General features: G+C 44.1%; 2 protein-coding genes and 1 non-coding gene across 15 annotated transcripts in view; 2 read left to right on the top strand and 1 right to left on the bottom strand.

Moving 5' to 3' along the window:
- PTCD3 (pentatricopeptide repeat domain 3) overlaps positions 1–11,733 on the top strand; it is a 30,506-nt gene extending 18,773 nt beyond the window's left edge. Inside the window, exons 11-24 of one of the 2 annotated variants that reach the window (XM_037159709.2) lie at positions 342–402; positions 672–754; positions 1,435–1,579; positions 2,240–2,290; positions 4,324–4,413; positions 4,691–4,719; positions 5,589–5,695; positions 6,354–6,432; positions 6,529–6,619; positions 7,498–7,583; positions 8,507–8,655; positions 9,984–10,025; positions 10,637–10,795; positions 11,093–11,733. In XM_037159709.2, coding sequence (XP_037015604.2) covers positions 342–402; positions 672–754; positions 1,435–1,579; positions 2,240–2,290; positions 4,324–4,413; positions 4,691–4,719; positions 5,589–5,695; positions 6,354–6,432; positions 6,529–6,619; positions 7,498–7,583; positions 8,507–8,655; positions 9,984–10,025; positions 10,637–10,795; positions 11,093–11,183 — 1,263 coding nt within the window. In that variant the 3' untranslated portion in view covers positions 11,184–11,733. Of the gene's footprint in view, positions 1–341; positions 403–671; positions 755–1,434; positions 1,580–2,239; positions 2,291–4,323; positions 4,414–4,690; positions 4,720–5,588; positions 5,696–6,353; positions 6,433–6,528; positions 6,620–7,497; positions 7,584–8,498; positions 8,656–9,983; positions 10,026–10,636; positions 10,796–11,092 lie in introns of those variants that run through there. The other variant, XM_053664525.1, reaches the window with a different exon arrangement.
- Positions 9,464–9,600, top strand: LOC119059908 (small nucleolar RNA SNORD94). Its single transcript, XR_005084491.1, has one exon. It is a non-coding gene; the product is annotated as a small nucleolar RNA SNORD94 (small nucleolar RNA).
- Positions 11,734–15,358: 3,625 nt separating the features above from the next.
- The window catches only part of IMMT (inner membrane mitochondrial protein), a 50,500-nt gene continuing 45,044 nt past the window's right edge, over positions 15,359–20,814 (bottom strand). For all 12 annotated transcript variants that reach the window (XM_037159701.2, XM_053664519.1, XM_037159702.2 and 9 more), the window contains 3 exons: positions 18,557–18,688; positions 17,285–17,414; positions 15,359–16,306 (listed from right to left, as the gene is read on the bottom strand). In XM_037159701.2, the coding sequence (XP_037015596.2) occupies positions 15,693–16,306; positions 17,285–17,414; positions 18,557–18,688 (876 nt within the window). In that variant the 3' untranslated portion in view covers positions 15,359–15,692. The remainder of the gene's footprint in view (positions 16,307–17,284; positions 17,415–18,556; positions 18,689–20,814) is intronic.

Genomic DNA, 20,814 nt, shown 5'->3' with positions numbered 1-20,814 from the left:
CACTAAGTCAGGGTTTCTTAATCTCAGAACTCTTCTGTCGTATTTTCATAGGGTCTTTAGTAGCTCCCTGGCCTCCGCCCTCTGCATGCCAGGGGTACATTCTCCCCCTGCCCCTCACCTGTGACAACTGCAAATGTCTGCAGGCACCACCCAAATGTCACCTGGAAGCAGATGGCCCCTTCTGAACAACCATCACTCCAGAGCACGAGTTTCATGAGAGCTAGAATGTGTGCGCACTGTTTACCATTGTGTTCCCAAACCTTAGGACAGGAGCCATGCAGGTATTTGTGTTAAAGGAACGCATTTGATGATGTTTTATTTTTGTTTGTCACCCCTTCTAGCACCGAGCTCCTGTGCAGGCATTAAACTTGTACACCGAGTTATTAAACAACAGGCTTCATGGTAAGTGTTTGGTGAACTCTCTTTTCTCCACTCAGGAATCTGTAGAATCTTTGGATCTTGCCTCCATCATTGCCTCCCTTTTTGTCTTTTTCTGTGTATTGATGACTGAAACAGGAGCAGAGACACAAAAGAAGAGTGGTGTCTACTTTTGTGGACACGTCGTAATGAGCTTGGAGTCACATGTGCCTGGTCACTTTGCCTTAAATTGAGTCATTTGGGGTTGATCTTCAATCCCCGATTTTGTTAAAGTGGTTCTTTTCTTTTTACAGCCGATGTACACACCTTCAATTCACTGATTGAGGCAACGGCAATGATGAATGAGAAATATGAGGAAAAATGGAATAATATGTTGGTAAGAAGGAACGTTTGCTTTGTTTTTTAATAGGCCTAAAATATGTTTTGCTAGAAACACATGGCACAGAGATAACATCCTCTGAACTTCTCTGGGCAGTCACTGCGCTGGGGTCTCTCACACAGTGGCTGCCTGGGTGCGCCCTTCCCACAGCCTGTGATCTAAGTAGCGCCATCTGGTGGGTGAGAAGAAAGCTGCTCGGCCCAGAGCAGACACCTGGAACTCGGAAAGACCTGGCTGCTTTATGCATTTACTTCTCGTAATAGGTTTTTCATTACAAAACTAATGCACACTTACTGAAAAATTATTATCTGGAAAGTTTAATAAAGACATTGCTGGATTGAAGTAACTGAGAAACACAAACATGTTTTATACCATACAACTCACTTAAAAAAGGAAAAATGCACAGTCCATTTTAGTCTGCTCACCTGCTTGAGTCTCAGACTCACTAGGCAGAAGGTTGAAGACAGACACCTTGATCAGGTAGAGGCCGGGCAGCTGAGTGGAGGGCTTCTCCAAAAGGCAGAGTCACTGGTCCTACTGAGAGTTAGTTCTTAAATTAGGGATATGTTCACCTGTTTTAGATGCAGCCCGACAACCAAATTCTTTTTTAGTATATTTGTTCACTGGACAAACTGTCCCCAGGCTTAAAAAATACTTCCTGTTCTAAATTTCACTAGGAGCTGCTGAAACAAATGGCTGTGCAGAAGGTGCAACCAAATCTACAGACTTTTAATACCATTCTGAAATGCCTGCGAAGGTTTTATGCATTTGGAAGATTGCCAGCCTTGCAGACCTTACGTGAAATGAAAGCCCTCGGAATAGGTAAAGATGCCTCCTAGTGCCCCTTGCTTAAGACCAAAACAGTGCTGACCGGAAGTTTCAGGCCTAGACAAGCCAAAAAGAAACTAAATTCTTTTTCCTTGTTTACGTAATATATTGGGAATTTCCGTTCCACTTGGCACATGTAGAATTATGCATTAGGAATGCCTTTATTACCTTCACAATCTTTATAGTAAACTGGAACATTCTTCTAGTATTTTAGGTACTTTTTTATGGATCTCGATTTGGGGGAGAATTATTCACTTAAGAGTTAGCTAGTTTTAAATCCCATGACATTTTCTGGCATAATTAGGTATTTGAACCTAAGTGTGTGCTAACGGGTTATACATTTTTCAGTGGTAATGTTATCAAAGGTTGTTTGGGGAATCAGTTCCCGTTGGTGTGCTTTAGTGTCTTAAATGAGGGTCATAACACACGTACATTCGATACATCATTTTAGTGATAGGTGTCTGGGCTTCCTGCCTTTCCTTTAATCAAATGAGTTGGGAAATGTCTTTGTTTAAAGAAATAGTAGAAATGCATCATATTTCATTTAAATATCAACATAAATATGTTTTTAGTTCATTGTGCCCTGGTAAGCTATGTTTTAGATAGCTGTGTTTGACTTATTTTTATTTTTTTCTATGTACCTGGTAATTTGAGAACCCTCACTTGCAACATATCACTATATTATTCAGCTGTTTTATCAACATGGTATGTATGACATTATGTTCTTTAATTTATGTAGAAAATTGACCCAGCATCCTTTATGAGTATGAATTAAGAAAAAATTTACATATTAACCTACAGTTTGAGCAGAAATTTACTCTTGAAAGTTGTAACTTTGTGGTGTAAAACTGAGCAGGAGGGGCAGGGGGTCATTAAATGTACTCACAGTGTTGGTGTACAGTCAGAAATAACCAGCTTGGCCACGTGTCTCAGGCATCCCGACACGCCACAGTTGTGGGTTCCATGCCAGCACCTGGCAGATACAAGAGTCGACCAGCAAATTCACAGATCAGTGGAACAACTAACTGATGTTTTTCTCTTTGTCTCTCTCTCTCTCCCCAATGCTCTTTCCCTCCCTCTCTTTAATACGAATAAATTTTTTAAAAAGAAAGAACTGATCAGAAGGTACTTCAATTGGGAGTTTCTTTTGCTCTCCAGTGCAATAGCCACCCACTACCACATGTGGCTATTTAAATAAAATTTAAAGTTTCATTGTTGTGTTGGTGCTCGGTAGCCATATGCAGCAGCTGGCTGGTTTGCTCAGTAGTACAGAATGGAACATTCTCGTCTTTGCAGGAAGTTGTTGGACAGTGGTATCCCACAGTAGCCTTGATCTTGTTTTGAAGTCTTGTGTGAGAGTCTTGAGGCTACATTTGTCACCTGCTTTCTCCCTGCTGGGAGCTGTGCTCTGTTGAATGGACTTGAGAGCAAGGCACACCCGAGGTGAAATGTCACCTCTGCCATTTACCAGCTCTGTCAGAATGGACTGGATGCCTTGCCTGAGTTACACTGTTAGGTGTGGCAATTAAATGAATCATGCACAGGGTCTTGTCCCATGCTTGGGAAGCACGTAGTAGCACTGTGTCTGCTGGTTCTTAACTGATTTGCCCCAACTTGAGAAAGAGCCCACTGGTTCAGAAATGACAGTTCTGGTCCTTCTCCCTACACCAGACTTTATATATAAAAACAACAGAAGAACTTGATTGTCTCTATTTTGGAGGGCTAATTTTACAAAATGTGCATTTTCACCTATAAGGAAGTTTGATATCTTTTAGGGTGGTTGGAGCAGGTGGGTGACTTGATCTTGGGAACAGGTGGTTTCCATATGATCATATCTTTTCAAATTTTACTCAGCCTTGGCAACGTTGTGGTAGAACTGACCCCGAGCCTCTGCGCTCCTCTGTGCTATGATGTATGGCATTGGGTCACTTGCTGACCAGGGTCGGCGGTACTTACCCTTCCTAAGCAATGCCTGTGACCGTGGAGGCAGAGTGAAGGGAGGAGTGTCGGTCTCTTTATTTCCCCCCAATTTGTCTTATGTTTGTAAATTGGCTGCCTACAGTAACCATTTCTAGGAATTTACCCAAAGGAGAAAGCCTAAAATACTGGGAAAATAATGCATATAAAATATATTGTCACACAATGCATAAAACACTTAAGATTGCTAGCAAATGGAAACATGCTTGAAAAAATACATCTGTGTTGTCATTAAAAAACTGTTGTCACGCGCACGTGGCTCAGGTAAGGCAGGTGGTGGAATGAGCAGAGTGTGAGAATGTTACACCTGTATTGTTGGTACATTTTCTGACCCATTAATACTCAGTTCATGTGATTTTAAAGGGCTGCCCATGTCCATTAATTGTACATTTTCTTTGGGCAGCTCATCCTGTTTATTCTTAAAAGGAACACAAAATGATCACTAGCAAAAACTGTTGGTTTTTCTAAGCGTGTACACTTGGTGAGGGTGTCTGTTTGTGTCCTCTCTACTTGAATCAGTGTTTTGTTTTTTCCCCAAGATCTTTATTTATTTACCTTTAGAGAGAGGGGAAAGGAGACAGAAATCAGTGTGTGGTTGCCTCTCATGCGCCCCCTACTGGGGATGTGGCCCGCAGCCTGCGCTCAGTCCACTGAGTTACACCATTCAAGGCTACTTCAATCAGTGTTGAGCCGTGAAGGACTAAGGAGGAAGGGAAAAGTCTCCACTGGGAGTGGACTCATAATCATTGCTTGTTCTGCAGAAAGCCCTTCAAAAGGATCGTCCCTTGTGATCTATGACATCATGAATGAACTAATGGGAAAGAAGTTTTCCCCACAGGACCCAGATGATGGTATGTACAGAGAACTTGTTTTCCTGTCTGTCATCAGAGGCCTTATTACGGGGACAGGGTTTACTTTAGCTTAGTAATCTTTTGGGTGATCATTCTGAGAAAGCCAAAGTGCTTGTAGCACTTTGCTGTATACTTCCTCTCTGCTTCAGGTTTTGTTTGTTTAGGTTTATCTTATATGTTACTAGTATTATTGCCAGGGATTTTATTAATGTTACTGACATGAAAATAGAAAATTTTGTCTAGAGTAACCAAAGCTCTTGTGAATTTTCATTTTCAGATATGTTTTTTCAGTCAGCCATGAGAGTTGTAAGTACCATTTGTTATTTAACTGCTGTTTTCCTTTCATTCATTTCCTAAATTTCTCTGTAGTTGGGAGCAAGGGGTGGGGCCTCCACCTGATTCTTACATTTACTCTCCTGTTGGTGTCAGTTGCTCTTTTCTTCTTTCTCCAGAATCTGTACTAAATCACATACGTCCCTTCCCTCTCTCTACTGGATTCATTGTCTTCAGCCTTTTTTCATACCTTTGTGTCCAGATAAGGTTTTAGAGTATTTCATATTTGTCTCTCGGTAGCTTTTAAAATTGATGGTATTGGTTTTTAGTTTTGGTTTTCATTTTACCATGCTAATATAGGAAAAATTTCAAGCAGCTTCAGAATGAATCAGCATGTCCTATTTCTACAGATAACTGCCTTCTGGTTTAGCCTGTGTCCTTTCAGGCGTTTACCACCCCTGGGTGGTAAACACGCACAGACATGCTTCCGCGGTGCTGCGTTTGTTGCCCGAAGTGCAGGACTTCAGGGGAGGGAAGGACTGTGGTTTGCTGCACACTTCTCCTGTGGGTGGGTTTCGAAGTCATTTCACAGGCTTTCTTGCTTGTACGCTGATGCTGGGGGGGGCACCCCCTTTATCTCTGTGCACATGACCAAGTGTTCTGTGGGATTTCTAAGTTATAATAATCACTGGAGCAAAGTCATTTTGCTTTAAATTTCACAGAACATGAGGGTTTGCTTTTGGGGCTTTTCCCCCCCATTTCTTGTAACTCATTTGTCATCAGCCAGCAGTATGTTAAATTAGCATCAATGTTCCCACAAGTAACTATACGTTTTTGTGATGTAATGAGCCACTGTCCTGTTAAGGATCTTGTAAGAGTGATGCTTACTAACAGATTTTCAGTGCTCGTCTCTCAAAGATCTAGAACTTGCTTACCAAGTACATGGCCTTTTAAACACTGGCGACAACTGGAAATTCATTGGACCCAGTCATCGGCGTAACTTCTATTAGTAAGTGTCGGAAGCGTATCCTTTGTCACTGATGCAGCACTCTTAGGCCGCCATTAGTCGATTCTGCAGGTGGAAGGCTGCTGGCGGCCCTCCCTTTCACCTGATTATAGGCCACGCCCCGGCTGAGCAGTGGAGTTAGTGGAGCACTGGGAAATGTGAGCAGTGGCAGGACTGATTGCCCAGGCTGAGTTTCTTCATAACACATTAAATCCACATATCTTTTTCCTGTATGCCCTCCTATTTTACAATTTTTAATTTATAGGAGCAAGGGTCCATTAAGATTTTATCACAATTCCTTTCGTTCTTAAGGATGGAGATAGTGGAGCACCCTGAGACTTATTAAATGGGTTTGCTTTTAGGCAGATGAAAACAAGAGCTTGAGTGAGGTTGAGGTGTGTGGTGGTTGTCTTCCGTGTGCCCACATGCTTTCTTCACATCGAATGCTTTAAAATGAATGTGGTATTTACTGTCCGCTCACCACGAGACAAGAGTGTACTGAGGAGGCGGTCACAAATGACCGGTTGAGAATAAGAACGTGTTAATTGGGAAGTCCAGAAAACAGTTAGCATCTGCTGGGTTAAGCATGGCCCCATGTAACTTGAAATTGTTTGTAATTGGTAAACTATTAGACTAAACATACTTTCCCCCTTCATTGTAGTTCCAAGTTCTTCAATTTGCTCTGTCTGATGGAACAAATTGATGTCACCTTGAAATGGTATAAGGACCTCATACCTTCCGTAAGATGATTCGTTGTCATGTATCATTATACATGTCTTTTTTGATGTTTTTGCCAAGTCATATTTTAAAAATATGCTTGTATTTCTCTTAATCAGGTCTTCCTTCCTCATTCCCAAGTACTGATAGATCTTCTCCGAGCACTGGATGTGGCCAACAGGCTAGAAGTGATTCCTCAAATTTGGAAAGGTCGGTTTCAGCTCATCAGTCCCGGCCTATGTCACTTCATTGTCCTGCATTTTGATTAACAAACATTTTGACATTGTTAGGGATGAAAACCTCCACTTTTGACTACACTGAGTGTATTAGTTGAGGTCTACTTCAAGATCACTTGCTTGTGTTGCATATTAAGTTACGTGAGTGAAAATGTATTTAAAATGGCCTTGTTCCTTAGTAACAGGAAAAGGGTAGGCTTTGTGCTCCTGTTGTGGGATGTGACAAAGGGAAGATTAGAATCAGTGCTAATTGGTGTGGCATGCCCTAAGTAGAAATTCAGGTCTCAGACCCCAAAGCCTGTTCCTCTCTACCGTGTTTCATCAGCGTGGTTCAGTTGCTGACCAGTGAGTGATACTTACGTTTCTGAGAAGCAGGCCTGACTGGGGGTTTACGTATGTGTGTAAATGGGCTGCAGAAGATGCTGTATCTTTTCCCCTAGGTGACATCAGAAAGTCAGTTTCTGTCTGCCTTAGGGCCCCATGTCTGAGACACAGACTGTAGCCCTGCCCTACTAGTTCTTCACAAGACTGCACTAATGTGTATAAAAGGTCAGGACTCACAAATGCTGTAGAACAGGATCCTACCATTCAGAGCTGGCGGTAGCTCAAGTGCAGTGTGTGTGCTATGTTTGCACCTGACTGAGAGCAGCATTGGCTCTCACTGCTCTTACTAACTTACCATGAAGCATCCTGGTGGTTTTCAGGAACCCTGAAATAAACCTTGAATGGGTGATGCCAATGACTTGTTTTCACTCACTGAAAAGTATGGGTGACGGCTGACAGGAGATGAAGGTCAGCCAGAGTTTTACATCCTGGCGATCACTTCTCACTACATTCCTTTTTTGTTTCAAGATAGTAAAGAATATGGTCACACTTTTCGCAATGACCTGAAGAAAGAAATTCTGATGCTCATGGCGAGGGATCAGCACCCACCAGAGGTAGGGTTGTATTGACACTCGAGTTTCATTACCTTTGTTAGATGTGTACTGAAGGGTGTATCCTCACCCCGGCTGGTGTGGCTCAGTGGACTGAGTACTGGCCTGAGAACAGAAAGGTCGCCAGTCCAATTCCCAGTTGGGGCACATGCTGGGTTGTGGGCCAGGTCCCCAACCAGTTGTGGGTGTACAAGAGACAGCCAGTCGGTTGGCACATACCAATATCTCTCTCCCTCCCTTCCCTTCTCTCTAAAGATAAATAAATAAAATCTTTTTTGAAAAAGTATATCTGCGCCCTGGTTGGTGTAGCTCAGTGGATTGAGTGCAGGTCTGCAAACCAGAGGATCGCGGTTCAATTCCCAGTCAGGGCACATGCCTGGGTTGCAGGCCAGTTCCCTACAGGCCAGTTACCAGTAGGGGACGCACTAGAGGCAACCATACATTGATGTTTCCCTCTCTCCTTCCTTTCCCCTGGAAAGATAAATAAATAAATAATTTTTTTAAGTGTATCTGCTACTAGTGAGGGCCCTGTGGGGATAACTTTCCTGCTTTCATCTGTCATTGTGCAGAATTTTGCCATCTAAACCCAGATCTAACCCAACCATTAGCAGAATACCTTGTCTAAAGTCACTCTCACTCCTGTAGTCTGAAGCAAGCAACATGAGAATAGCATGTTTTTGTCCTGACTGTAACAGCTTGCATTAAAAATATCTGCCTAAAAAAAACCCAGGGTTTCCCCAGGGCAGGATGCCTTATTTTTTACTATATTATATTTACTGTATTGCTATATGTGTGCTATAACATACGTGATGTGTTCAAATGGTAAAATGCATTGCTCAAAAAACTTTGCTGGTCCTGTGTAGTCTCTCAAACTTAAGTTCCCATAAAACCAGTTAGCAGTTCTGCTGACTCCAACAGCCTCTCAGCTTCAGGTGGCGTTTGCTGACTGCGCTGCAGATATCAAGTCTACTTACGAGAGTCAAGACGCCAGGCAGACCGCCCCTGACTGGCCAGCCAGCTCTCTGAACTGCATAGCTGTCCTCTTCCTACGGGCCGGCAGAACCCAGGAAGCCTGGTGAGTGTAATGTCACACGTGTAAGTTAGAAGCATTTGCTTGGATTTCAGAGAACATTTAACCTGGTCTGCAGAGTTTCTCAGGTGGGGCTGTGTGGTGTATAGTTTATCAGGAGACAAATGCGTTTTCTGTGGGAACTTAAAAAGAAAACTTGTGGAAGAAGACCATATTATACGTGATTTAAGAGAACATGGCTCAGTGGGCTACTTTCTCTCCATCAATGACCTTTTTGTTTTCTATATCTGGGCAAGTAAGCACTTGTCTGTCCACTCAGATAAAGTGATCAAAGAATTTTATTTTTGAAAGTGTTTATGGGCATTTGGTTTCTTAAGTATTTTACTGTGGGTGTTCTCTTACCACCAAGCTTAAAATGTGGACTGTGTGCTTGGATTTCAAGAAGCTGGCATTTACCAGAACATACTAAATATGGCCTTGAGTAGAACCTGTCTTTGCTTTGTGCCACTCTACTTGTAGTGTTTGTGAATGGAGACTGCCTACTCATTTTTCCAAAAGCAGAGGAGTTAGCAAAGAAAACATTGTAGAACCATCCCGATTGGGTGGTTCCGCTGTGTTTAGTTCTGAGAGTCAGTGAGGGGGGCGCCCTTGTACGTGGCTTCTTCAGCGCACGAAAGGAACTGAGTTTGAATGTGCAGTTGTCAGTCCAGAGCGGCGGCTGTTCACTGTCTCCAGGAACTGGTCTCCGGAATGTGAGTCACACACAGGACCTGCTCTGCTGCTCGGATCAGAAACATCTGATGCTCACTCAAATGTGTCACTTCAGGCAGGCGGAGACACACTTGCTGTGAATCAGGCTGTGATGATTGGCGCAGGGGTACGGACCTCAGCTGAGTCATGGGAGCTGAATGTGTGTGTTTCTCCTTTGTCCTGCATGTGGCAGGATGGTGGCGAGCACACGCATGAGACTGATGCCTTAATCTGAGCCTGCTCTTCGTCACATAGTTTTAGGACACACTGACCTCACATTGATGGTAGGAGAGGGAAGAGCCATACGTGCTCTGTTGCATCCCTGTCCTCCGGCTGCCCACAGGACAGCCCTGCCTGGGAGGACCGGAGTGACCCTCTGGAGGAGGATCTGCCCCTGCAGTTCTCACCGGCAGCAAATCAGAATCAGGTTGAACGGAGCACAGATGAAGGAGGAAACAGGGAGATGAGTTGCCTGAGGTGGTTGTGCTGTAAAGACAGGGCTGTGCGTCTTCTGGAGCTTCCACTGTCAGTAGGGAGGACAGCTGAGCGGAGTGCAGGAGAACAGGTGCACTGCCTTCAGTTCTGTTAGTGTTCACAACCTTCTCCTTTCTCATCCTGAACAGGAAGATGTTGGGGCTCTTCAGGAAGCATAATAAGATCCCTAGGTAAGTTGAAGTTAATGGGCCTGTCTGGGTACATCTTGGAATTAGCTGCATGGGCTTAACTCTGACCGTGGGGCGATTGGAATTTGTTCACATGCCTCAGCCACGGCACCTGGTCTGACAGGCAGGCAGATGGACCATCACACCCACCGCCCAGCAGGGGTGTCCAGCCTGGGGCCTGTGGGCGTCGTGCAGCTCAGGATGGCTGTGGACGCAGCCCAACACAAAATCATAAATTCACTTAAAATATTATGGGACTTTTCTGGATTCCATGTTACCGTGTGTTTAATGTGTGGGCCAAGGCAACTCTTCTTCCAGTGTGGCCCAGAGACACCAAATGGTTGGACACCCTAATAGGGCAGCTGAGGCAAACATTGATTTATTATCTGTGTTCATTGATCACAACACGGGGGTTACATTGAATAGACTCTCGGTAAAGGAACAGTAAACTGGTGTTTATTTTCTCTTAGTCCTTTTAAGGTTTAAGACTTTGTGCAACTTTGCCTCCAAAGCTACAGTTGATTTTATGACAACTTTCAAAAATGCTAGATTTTGCATGCAAACTTGGCTGGGGTTTAGTAGGGGAATGTTGACGTTTTGCCTTTCTTTTACAGAAACGAGTTGCTGAATGAGTTTATGGACAGTGCAAAAGCATCCAACAGCCCTGCCCAGGCCATTGAGATAGTGAAGCTGGCAAGTGCCTTCAGCTTGCCTGTTTGTGAGGGCCTCACCCGGAGGGTTATGACGGACTTTGTGATCAGCCAGGAACAGAAGTAAGTGGCTACTGTACGGTCACCATGAAAAAAAGTTATAGAAATGGAGCAGACCATTTGAATGGTCAAATTTGAATGTCCTCATTCAAATGTGTATAGCTTTCTACCCCCTGAATTTCCTTTCTTTGCAAAAAGGATGTATCGATTCAACAGTTACCTCATTTGTTACATAAATCAGGGAGGCCTATAGGTTTGGCTGTTAGAAGCTTTCCTTTGTTAACGTACTGAACCTGCAGGGTCCCACCCCCAGTAAGACCGAATCTCAGTGTAATTCTCCTGTCTTATTTTCCTTTACAGGGAAGCGCTGGAACACCTAACTGCACTGGCCTCTGACAGTGATAGTGACAGCAGCAGTGACAGCGATGGTGACATCAGTGAAGGCAAATGAAATGGGCCAATCAGGAGCAGCTGTGGCCTAGCATGAGATGTTACTATTTAACTGTGATATGAATTAAGCAAGAATACAGGTTTGGTGAACTTTGAAATAGTTGATACAGCACTGGCTTATTTTAAGGTTAAATTCCATATCCGATGCCTACTGAACCGTCCACTCCAGGTTTACCATTCATGCAGAGCAGCCCCGTTCTCAGTTCTGCAGATGCACGGGTCCTGGTTTCGGCATAAGCTCTGCACACCTGCGGTGTGTGCCCGCTGACGTCACACTGCCGTCATCGGCGTGGTTCGCCCTCCCGTTCTGAACTTGAGTTTTTGTTTGGCTGATGCTATGACATTGGCACCTACATATTTTAAAGAAGGTGTCTAAAGGAGGTTTGCCTACAATTATGTCACAATATTGATTTGGGGTCAGTGGTATCCCAATTTCACAGATATTTATGTGGGGAAAAATTGTACATCTTAGGACAAAATGACAATGGTGGGAGTTAAGGCTGCACAGCTGGGAAAATGAAGGCTGTAAATAAATATTGGAATTAATGGCATATATGCATTTCCATTGATTTTTTTTAATTGATTCCAGAGACAGGATGGGAGAGAAATAGTGACTCGAGAGAGAACATCAACAGGTTGCCTCCTGCACACGCCCTGAATGGGCACTGAACCCGCAGCCTTTCGGTTTGTTGGGCAGTGCCAACCACGCCACACCAGCCAGGGCCCGATCATCTTCGTAGAGCCTTTGCCGGAGTCTTCCCACCGGACTTGGGGCTTGCGCAAAAGTGTTTCCTCTCCCCATGCTCTCCCGTCTTGTATTACACTCAGTGTCCGAGTGAGCACTCGTGCTGACAGGATTGAAATGTCTTGACGTGATTGTGTATTCCTAGTCATCAGGTTGGTCAAGAAGCTCTGCTTGTCTCTTACCATCATGGCTTTCAGATGGTACTGAAAGGTGACATGAGCTTGTGAGTTCTGCAGCAGCATCCTTCCCTTCACAAGGGGTTCCTTACCACAGGCTGCTTTGCTCCTGTGATTCCCAGATTTACTGAGCGCCCCAGGAGCTCTCGGCAGAACGGCACCTTCATCATTACCCTCCAGGATTATTTTTGGGCTACTGTATTGGTGTCTGTTCCCATCTCCATTTACCGTCCTCACTAAGCTGGGAACCATTCACATGACTTTAGAAACCTGAGCACTCATTATTTTCTCCTAGAATGTCAGTTTAAGACTTCTAATTGAGGGACAAGAGGGTAGGGGTTACAGAAGTTAGCTGCTTAATGTGTTCATGTGTTTCATTAGTCCATGAACATATCAGCAAATGAGCAAAAGGACATTGGGTAGATTAGCCTTTCGATCTTGGTTTACAACTTCCAAGGAGAAGCTACTGCCACCTGGAAGCCTCTAAACTCAGCCCCTTTCCTCTTCTTTCCTTGGCACCTGCAAATGTCTCTTCCTGGCCCAGTACTCACTGAGGAGGGTCCTCCTCCCGTGGCTGAGCCCTAGCTGAATCTTCACTGGATGGCTTTGGAGCTGATGGGGCATCCATCTGAACTGGTGTCCTGTGGGTTTGTCGTGGACTTCCAAGTGGGTGATACGCAGCTGTTTTTAACAGCTACAGATATTTCAAACCCCACTCTAGGACATAGGATGGCAACATGTAAGGGACACAAAGTGGGCAGTGAAGGAACCTAACAGAATGCTGTTCAGACCTGTGGAGCTGTGACCTCTGTAGAGGAATCAGGACTGCTAGAGATAAAGCCCAATAAAAGTTCACACAACTCAGCAAGATTTACTCTTGGAAACAGAATGTCCAAGAGGAGTAAAGGTCATGATGGAATTTACTGACGGGAAACCTAAGCTTTGCCACTGATACCGGTGGCCTGTTCCCACAGTAATGGCACCTCCATTGGCTTTTGCCTTACAATTAATCCCCCCAGAATGCCTTCCTGTACCTGAAGACCCCAGGACAGTATCTGTACAGCTCACTCGAACTAACAAGCCAGTGAAACCACATCACTGTCCCACGTGGGAAAGGGCAGAGTGGCCTGGTGATACTCCTTCCTTCACCACCTTTGCTTTCTCGTGTTCCGCCGCTGACCTCAGGGAACCTTAAATGCATCAATGGGAAGGAAACCAGGGAAGCTTAGCCTTGGATTGGAGCAATGGTGACCACTGGGCCCAGTGAAGAGTGATTTGGTTGATATTTAATCCTTTCTATTTCTCTTTTATGTCAAATTATCAGTTGTTTTGCACTGAGTTCAAACAAACTGAAAACTGATTGGACAACCCGTTTGGGACTTGGAAACTGCTTTTACCCAGAATCTGTTAAGAGCAGAGGGTCTGAGTTCATAATACTAAGGAATATATAAGTAGTGTGCCTTTAAAAAAGACTAAAATTACATTTTAATTTGTAACCGTTGGCTTTAAAGAACATTAAAGCAAAGATCAGAGTTTTAATGTTAAATTTGGAGGCATGAGTTTAAAATGTTCTATAGCACTCAGGAGGGAGGCAATAAGGTACCGAGTTTAAGACTAAAATATAGTCTGAGACAACACAATGCAAGCAAGGCAGAAAGGATGATTTGGCTTCAGGTCGGTGGCAGAGGTGTAACTCAGCGCTTGCTGGAGTGAAGCTCCCTGTCCCTGCTGTCCAGGGTCACGCCTCCTCCAAGTGGAACTGAGAACCCAGGTAAAGGCTCTTCAGGCCCAAGTAAAGGCCTCTTCACTCGCAGGGTTAAGTAACATCTCAGGAAGTTATATGGTATGTATTTTACAAGAAAGACAGAAATTACAAACACTTCTAATAAATAGGCAAGTAGCTTTGCAGTTTCCGTTCCAAAGGCATAAAAAAAAAAGTTTAATTTAGAAAAACTTCATTATCTTCTAGTAAAAACTTAACAGCTCATAGGTGCCAAGAGTGCCTCTACCTGTAGAAATTAAGGACGTCACCCAAAGCTTGTGTTCCAATCAGCGAACAGTCAACCTTGGTACTCGTCAAACCTTGTACTCATCACATCTTGACAAGGAAAAAGGTTTCAGCACTCGGTGCTTGCATGGGATTCAGCACTTGCTAGAACTTCAGTGAGTCACGATGCTGCACCGCAAGAGAAAATGCCTCATCACTCTTTGAGTGCTTGGTACCGAAAGGTCACTGGTTCAATTCCGGGTGGGGACAAATGCCTGGGTTACGGGCCAGGTCCCAAGTTGGGGGCATACAAGAGAGAACAGATCAGTGTTTACCTGGCACATCAATATTTTCTCTCTTCAACCAGTTTTTCTCTAAAGAAAATAAAAAATAAAAATGTCTTCAAGAACATTAAATAAAATAATCCACTCAGGAGGAATGTAAGGAATATTAAAATCAAACTAGGCCAAAATGGACCAATGGACCCCCAAGTGAAAGGACAAGGTCAAGTGTGATGCAGACTTGAATGTAACAATCCAAATTCAGGAGCTGTAATCCTTTCGGGAATGTAATATAGAACCCCCTCCCTTTTTTCATATGGGCAGATCTGACGTTAAGAAAAACTGCCTCAACAATCTCTGTGAACACAAACCCCCAACAGGAAGTTACAGTTTTGGGGAAAAATTGACAGTATTTTCATGGAGTAAAAAATAAATGAATGTTAACATTTACACAATATGGCAATTGTCCTAGTCTTCAGAGACATAAACTAAGTTAAGAGTTCTCTCGGTTTTATGGCAGTTAGTTCATAAATACCACGAAATTACTCAGTCCCTTTAAGGCTCTAGGCTCAGCATGCCCACACTTCAAAGAAGAGGTTCACAGGGGAATCAGTGGTGGGGGTGTGTGTGTGTTCAGTCCCAAAATGAAATAATTTTTTCCTGTGGTAGCTGCAATGAAAAACATTTGGGAAAAAAAAAACATTTGAGATACATACTATTTCTAGTGCTTTTGAATCACTTGAATGATATAACTCCAACCGTAAATATATTTGGCATTTTAGCTTGCACATCACTCTTGAGTTTGACCAGCAGGAATCAGTTCATCACACGCTCCAAAGCCAAGAGCGCTCTCGGACTTCTGGGACCCAGTTCACAGCCTGGAAACAGAGTGCCCAGGACTGCCTACTTGTGCTGCTGCTGCTTCGCAAGGAGATTTTCTACACACACAAGCTGGAAACGGAACTGTTTTGAAAAGGGATAAGCTACTCAGTTTTCATCTTTTTGTTTTATTCCGTTTGCTGCAAGGGCAAAATCAATAGTAATAGGGATCACAGGTATTATTTTGATTGGCTCACAAGCCTGATCAGTAAAACCTGAAAAACGGAAAATGTTACACAAGTTGCAAAGGAAGTACTTCCTGGAGTTCAATGACATGATAGCAAGTGGAAATAATATAAATGCAACAGGTGTTAACATTTAGAACAGCATTGGTAACCTGCTCCTTTCTAGACAATTCTGACACCCTGCTGCAAACCCTTCATGTAGCTATTACGGATTTCCTCTGACATGAACTAGGATGTTACAAAACTCTTCCTAGGCCTTACTCTTGCTGCACTTGAGTGGTTCCTATTCCTACAGCGCTGGCATATGCTGTCAGGATCTCCACTATCTGTTTAGTTTCTAGAGTCATCCGGGCTTCCTTCAGCCAGTCCTGTGCCACTCGTCTGGACTCTCCTTTCAGCTGATTGACAAACTTTGCTGCCAGCTCCAGATCACCATGCTCAATGCAATAGGAGGCATATGATAGTAACTTAAATGTGTTCATATCCTCAGGGCAGAGCTCCACTGGTGGCTTCAGTTGCTGAGGCGGGAATAGGAGCAGGGACTGCAAGTAGGAGAGGAAGTATTGGTATAAGCTATTTCTGGTTTCATCGATCATCGCTACCCTTCGGGCCAGTTTCTGGACTACATAGAAACGGACTCTAAGGGTCTCTTCACTGTATACCCCACGGGTCAGGGACTCTGGAGGGATAGCTGCAGTTAAAGCTTGGGCAAATTCACTATCGGCACAGGTGGTTCTGATGGCCTCGACTGCACTGCCCAGCGGAACAGTGGGCTGATCTGCAGACGCTGTCTTCATGCTGTACTTCAACGCCTCCACCGAGAGCCAGAGCTGGTGGGCTTTTCTGGCCTCCTCTTCAGCAACTGCATGACCTACAAAAAAGGCAAAGAAGGACATTTTTCTTTCCACTTGACTATACATCCTCCTCATACATCCAGAGAACTGATGTACCTTCGATAAGTTAAACCCACAGGTGTGGAAGATGGGGCCACAAAGACCCTCTCCTGACCCCATCCCACCACTTATTTCTGGAGTGCTCTTTCCTCTTCAGGTGAGGCAACAAGCCACAACATGTTTGATGAGGACTGGTTTTCCCTACAGCCATGGACACGGCCAAGAGTGTATGCACGAGCACAAGCACAGCCGAGTCTCCCTTCTCTCTGCGACGTCTAAGACAGTGCAGGGCATCTCATCCAGATGTATTTATCCGCAGAAATGTTTGAGATGGAAACATATTTAAATCAGGCTAAGATTTATGCTAAGGCCATTAGAAACTTCCTGAAAAGTGATGGAAGACTTCAAATAAACTTAATAATTTTCACCTTTACCTGACAAAAAGATCCCATAATACCCCACAGAAACCCATTTTATCAACATCTTCATTGTTCAGACATTTCCTTTTCCATGCGGGTCATGGAGGCCTCAGCATAACTACTGTCCCTTTGGTGTGTGGAAGCAGCAGCTCACCACCTCCAGACAGCCCTCCAGCAACAGGGCAGGGCAGGCTGGCACAGCCGGGGCTAGCGGGGGCCACACTGACCTCTTCTCCAGCCAGGCCACATGAGACATAACAAAATGTGTTGAGTAAACTGCCTTGTAAATGGTGACCTCATGTCTATCATAATAAGGAGTAAAACTTACACTTATTTAGATTCTTTTAAATATCCTCACATCTTTATTCCAATTTACCAAATCTGGAGCTAAGTTTCTAAGAAATGAATAATGTTTATTAGAGTGACGTTGGCTTCTCTACGCCCTGACGCCAATGCACACATCCCATAGCTCTCGTAACAAGAAAGGTCCCTAAGAAGCTGGGCTGAATAAATCGTCTCAGAGGCCCATGTACTCACTCTGAACAGCCTGCTCGATCCCTCTCAGTCTGGCATAGGCAGTGTTTATATCCAGAGTGAAGTTGTCAACTTGCTCTTGACTGAGCCGACGATACTGTAATTCTTGCTCGGCGAGTTTCTCTGACAGATCCTGAAGTAAAACATAAATAGTGTACAGAAAGAAGTGACCCACCTCAATGAACGGACACTGAAGTATTCTAGCAACTGTTTGCCTCCAAAAGGAAAGGGGGCCTTTAAAACCTCAAAACAGTTCTCACGAACTGCCCACATTACAACGTGTACGGTATCAAAATTTCCTTAAATGCATATCTGATGTGTAACTTTCTGTAACGTTACTAACAGAAGCCAGTATTACAGGAGGCGGCCTAGCAGAAGAAAGAAGGCTATTAAAGTGAGAAAAAGACCGACTTTAGAAAGTAACTGTACTGCCATGCAAACATCATTAAATTGTACTCAATATCCTCTATGTAAGAGTCTCCTACTCATTTTTCTCAGAAAAATACCCATCAAATAGAATTTAAAGTAAAATGCCTTTCTATTGGCATAAATTTCAATTTTCTGGAAGACTTTCTTATGTGAAAAACCTCATTCCCTTCTTGTGAGACAAAATAATTAGTGAGTATATCATAAATGACTTGCTGAGTAGAAACTAATTATGACTGAAGGTATCCAAACTTAACCTCTCTTGGAAGTTTCCTGAGATAAAAAATCTAGGCACTACCACATCACTCACAGGAGTTTACAGAAATAAAGCAGGGCCAATTCTCTCCCAGTGCCCTATTTGTTTTCTTTTAAAAACAAGTATCACAATCTGAGACGTCCGTTTTGTTTCCTCGTTTCTGTCTGGTGGTCTGCTTTGAGCACAGGTGCACTTAAGTACACAGCAGGCCCTGCCTGGCACCGGGCTGGCACTTAGATATTGACGCACTGGCTGAATGAGCTTGTTCTTCAGTTACACTGTGTCAAGTATTAACACCTGTGCTCCTGAAACCCCATGCACCAGCCCCCTTAAAGCTGTGAAGGCTCCAAAGACAGGACACAGACACAAAACACACCAGATCCGTATAGGGACACCTTTAGGGAAAAGGGAGCAGTTCTCCAAATGTACAAAAGCCCCACTTCCAGGGTAGGGACCATGGGAAGGCTGCCCCAGCCTTCCGAGTCCTCAGAGGGAATGACATGCAAAGCGCGATGAAAAGGAAAGAGAGACCACTTTGAATGGAAAGGGCAAAGGGAGGCTGAGGGGAGTCGGTGCTTTGCGGCCGGTCTCACCTGTTCAAACTCATGCTTCAGTTCCTGTTCCTGCACCCTGAGGACGTCGCGCAAGTGATCCGTGTGGGCAGCGGCCTGCCGGCGAAGCTGGGTTCTCATTTCATTCTCCATGGCATCTCTGACTTCCTCTACCTGTGCAACAGTCACGATTAGTTCCCACTTCTCTGCATGCGCTTTTGGAAAACGAGAAGACTAGTAACAGTGACGACAGCAGCCCCCACACCCCGATCCCCTAGTATGTGCCACGCACGCCATCACATATTTTACTTCTACTTCTGACATGAATCAGAAAGTTGAATGTTGAAAGGTGACTCAAACAAGGTCACACAGTTGTGGCAAAAATCAGATTTCAAGCAGTGGTCTCTGTGGCTCCAGAATTTGTGTTTCTTTCATGTTACCATGCTGCTTCCTACACGAAGTACTGTCACTTCCCAAATCGCTTACTCCCCCTTGAGAATTAACATATTTTAGATCGTGGGGAAAGACCTGGGATCAAATACAACTTCACCACAACCATCTGAGGGACCCTGGGGAAATTATTTATTTTCTCAAGTCTCCATTTTCTCATCTGTGAATAATAATGCCTGCTGTGAAGAACTGCTAAGAAACTTAATAGGTGTCTGGCAGTTACTAAACAGACTTTCTTCTAAACAAAGAAAACTGCTCAAAGAAACTGTTTATTTTATATAAATTTAGATTCACCATGGGCCAATAACCAAAACTATGAAAAGCCTTGACTAACAATTAGCCATGGGTCATACTAAGAATTATTTAACACTGATTACATATAATTCATGAACTTACCTATTCTCAGAAACAATTAATAAGTAGATACAGTTTGTCACTGCACGAATATTTCTGAAGTGTGAGCCCTGTGCCAGGCAAGGCCTGCTATATGCTGGGAGGCAACCAGACAATAAGCAAAACGGACATCTTGGACTGTGACAGTTGTTTCTAAGAAAATAAATAGGGCAATATCACAGAAAGTAACCCAGAGGCCCTACCTTAGACTGAAGTGGTAGAAATGGTTTTGCTGAGGTGAAAAGTGAGGGACCAGAACAATGTACCAGGCAGAGCAAAGACCGCCAAAGAAAAAGCTATAGTCAAGGTACCCCCACCTCAAAACAAAACCAGCACCCCTGGTAAATGAGGGAAGGAAGGCAAACTTTGGTTGACGGCAAACAGGAATAAGCTCAAGAGGCCTTTGGTATAGATTAAAAGTCTGGAATGTAGAGCAAATGCAGTGGGCACTGTGCAGAGCGTTCAGCAGCCTAGTGTTCAATCTGAGTGATTTACAAGGACCGCTTGCCTGTGTGGATAAGACACAGAAAGATGAGTATGAAAACGTGGAACCTGTTGAGCTAAAACTCTGGACTAAGGTGGCGGGAATGGAGAAAAGAGAGAAGTAAAAAGTGAACAGATCTGGGATTTTCTTTGGATGCAGAACTGGCGGAATCTGTCAATGGCCTGGATGTGCAAGTTGATGGAGGAACAACTAAGAACAACTTCTTGCTTGTGCAACTGAGTAGATGGAGTTTTACTTAGAGAGAAACGAGCTAAGGGAGGAACAAAGAGACCGAATGGAGAGAACGAAGAAGTGTGTGTTGAGTTGCAAACGACCACTGAAAATCTAGCTGGACACAAGTCAGCTACTAGACAGGCAACTAGAAGCCAAGGCAGACTAAGAGCTGGACATCAGAGCTAGCAACATAAATATCCTAAGTGACAGGTAATACTTATATTTCCAAGCCACGGGAGCACTTGGGTACAGTTTAGATGGAGTTTAGGTTTCAGTGCACGCCAGTATTAGAGAGGCTGGGCAAAGAAGGAAGCCAAGGAGTGGCCAGCAAGGTGGGACAAAAGCCAGAAGAATGTGGTCCCCTGGTGGACGACAAAGGGAAGACTTTCAAGGTGAAGGAAGTGGTCAACTGTGCAGCTGAGAGAACACGAAAACAGGGTGAGCAGTCGAGTTCCCAAGCCGGTCTACAGACACCCATTTACCACATGACGTGCCCAGACAGAAGACTAGAGAACAAGTGCATCTTCTCTTAAAAACACTGGCAGAGAAAAATATACTCAGAGTCCAATGGTGATTCTCTCAGTACTGCTTTAAGGGGCAAAAGCTCCACTGAGAAAGGACAAACTAGACAATCCCGACAGCAGCAGCTCGTTACTTTCTGGCACATCTGCACCTGCTCAACACACAGTAACCTGATTGGATTAATCCTTCCCTAGAAGTTCTGACTAGAACAAGGGCC

The sequence above is a fragment of the Artibeus jamaicensis genome, unplaced genomic scaffold, assembly GCF_021234435.1.
Source record: "Artibeus jamaicensis isolate MK-2021 breed Jamaican fruit bat unplaced genomic scaffold, CSHL_Jam_final contig_384, whole genome shotgun sequence".
Lineage (NCBI taxonomy): Eukaryota > Metazoa > Chordata > Mammalia > Chiroptera > Phyllostomidae > Artibeus > Artibeus jamaicensis.
This window is presented reverse-complemented; position numbering and strand designations above follow the sequence as displayed.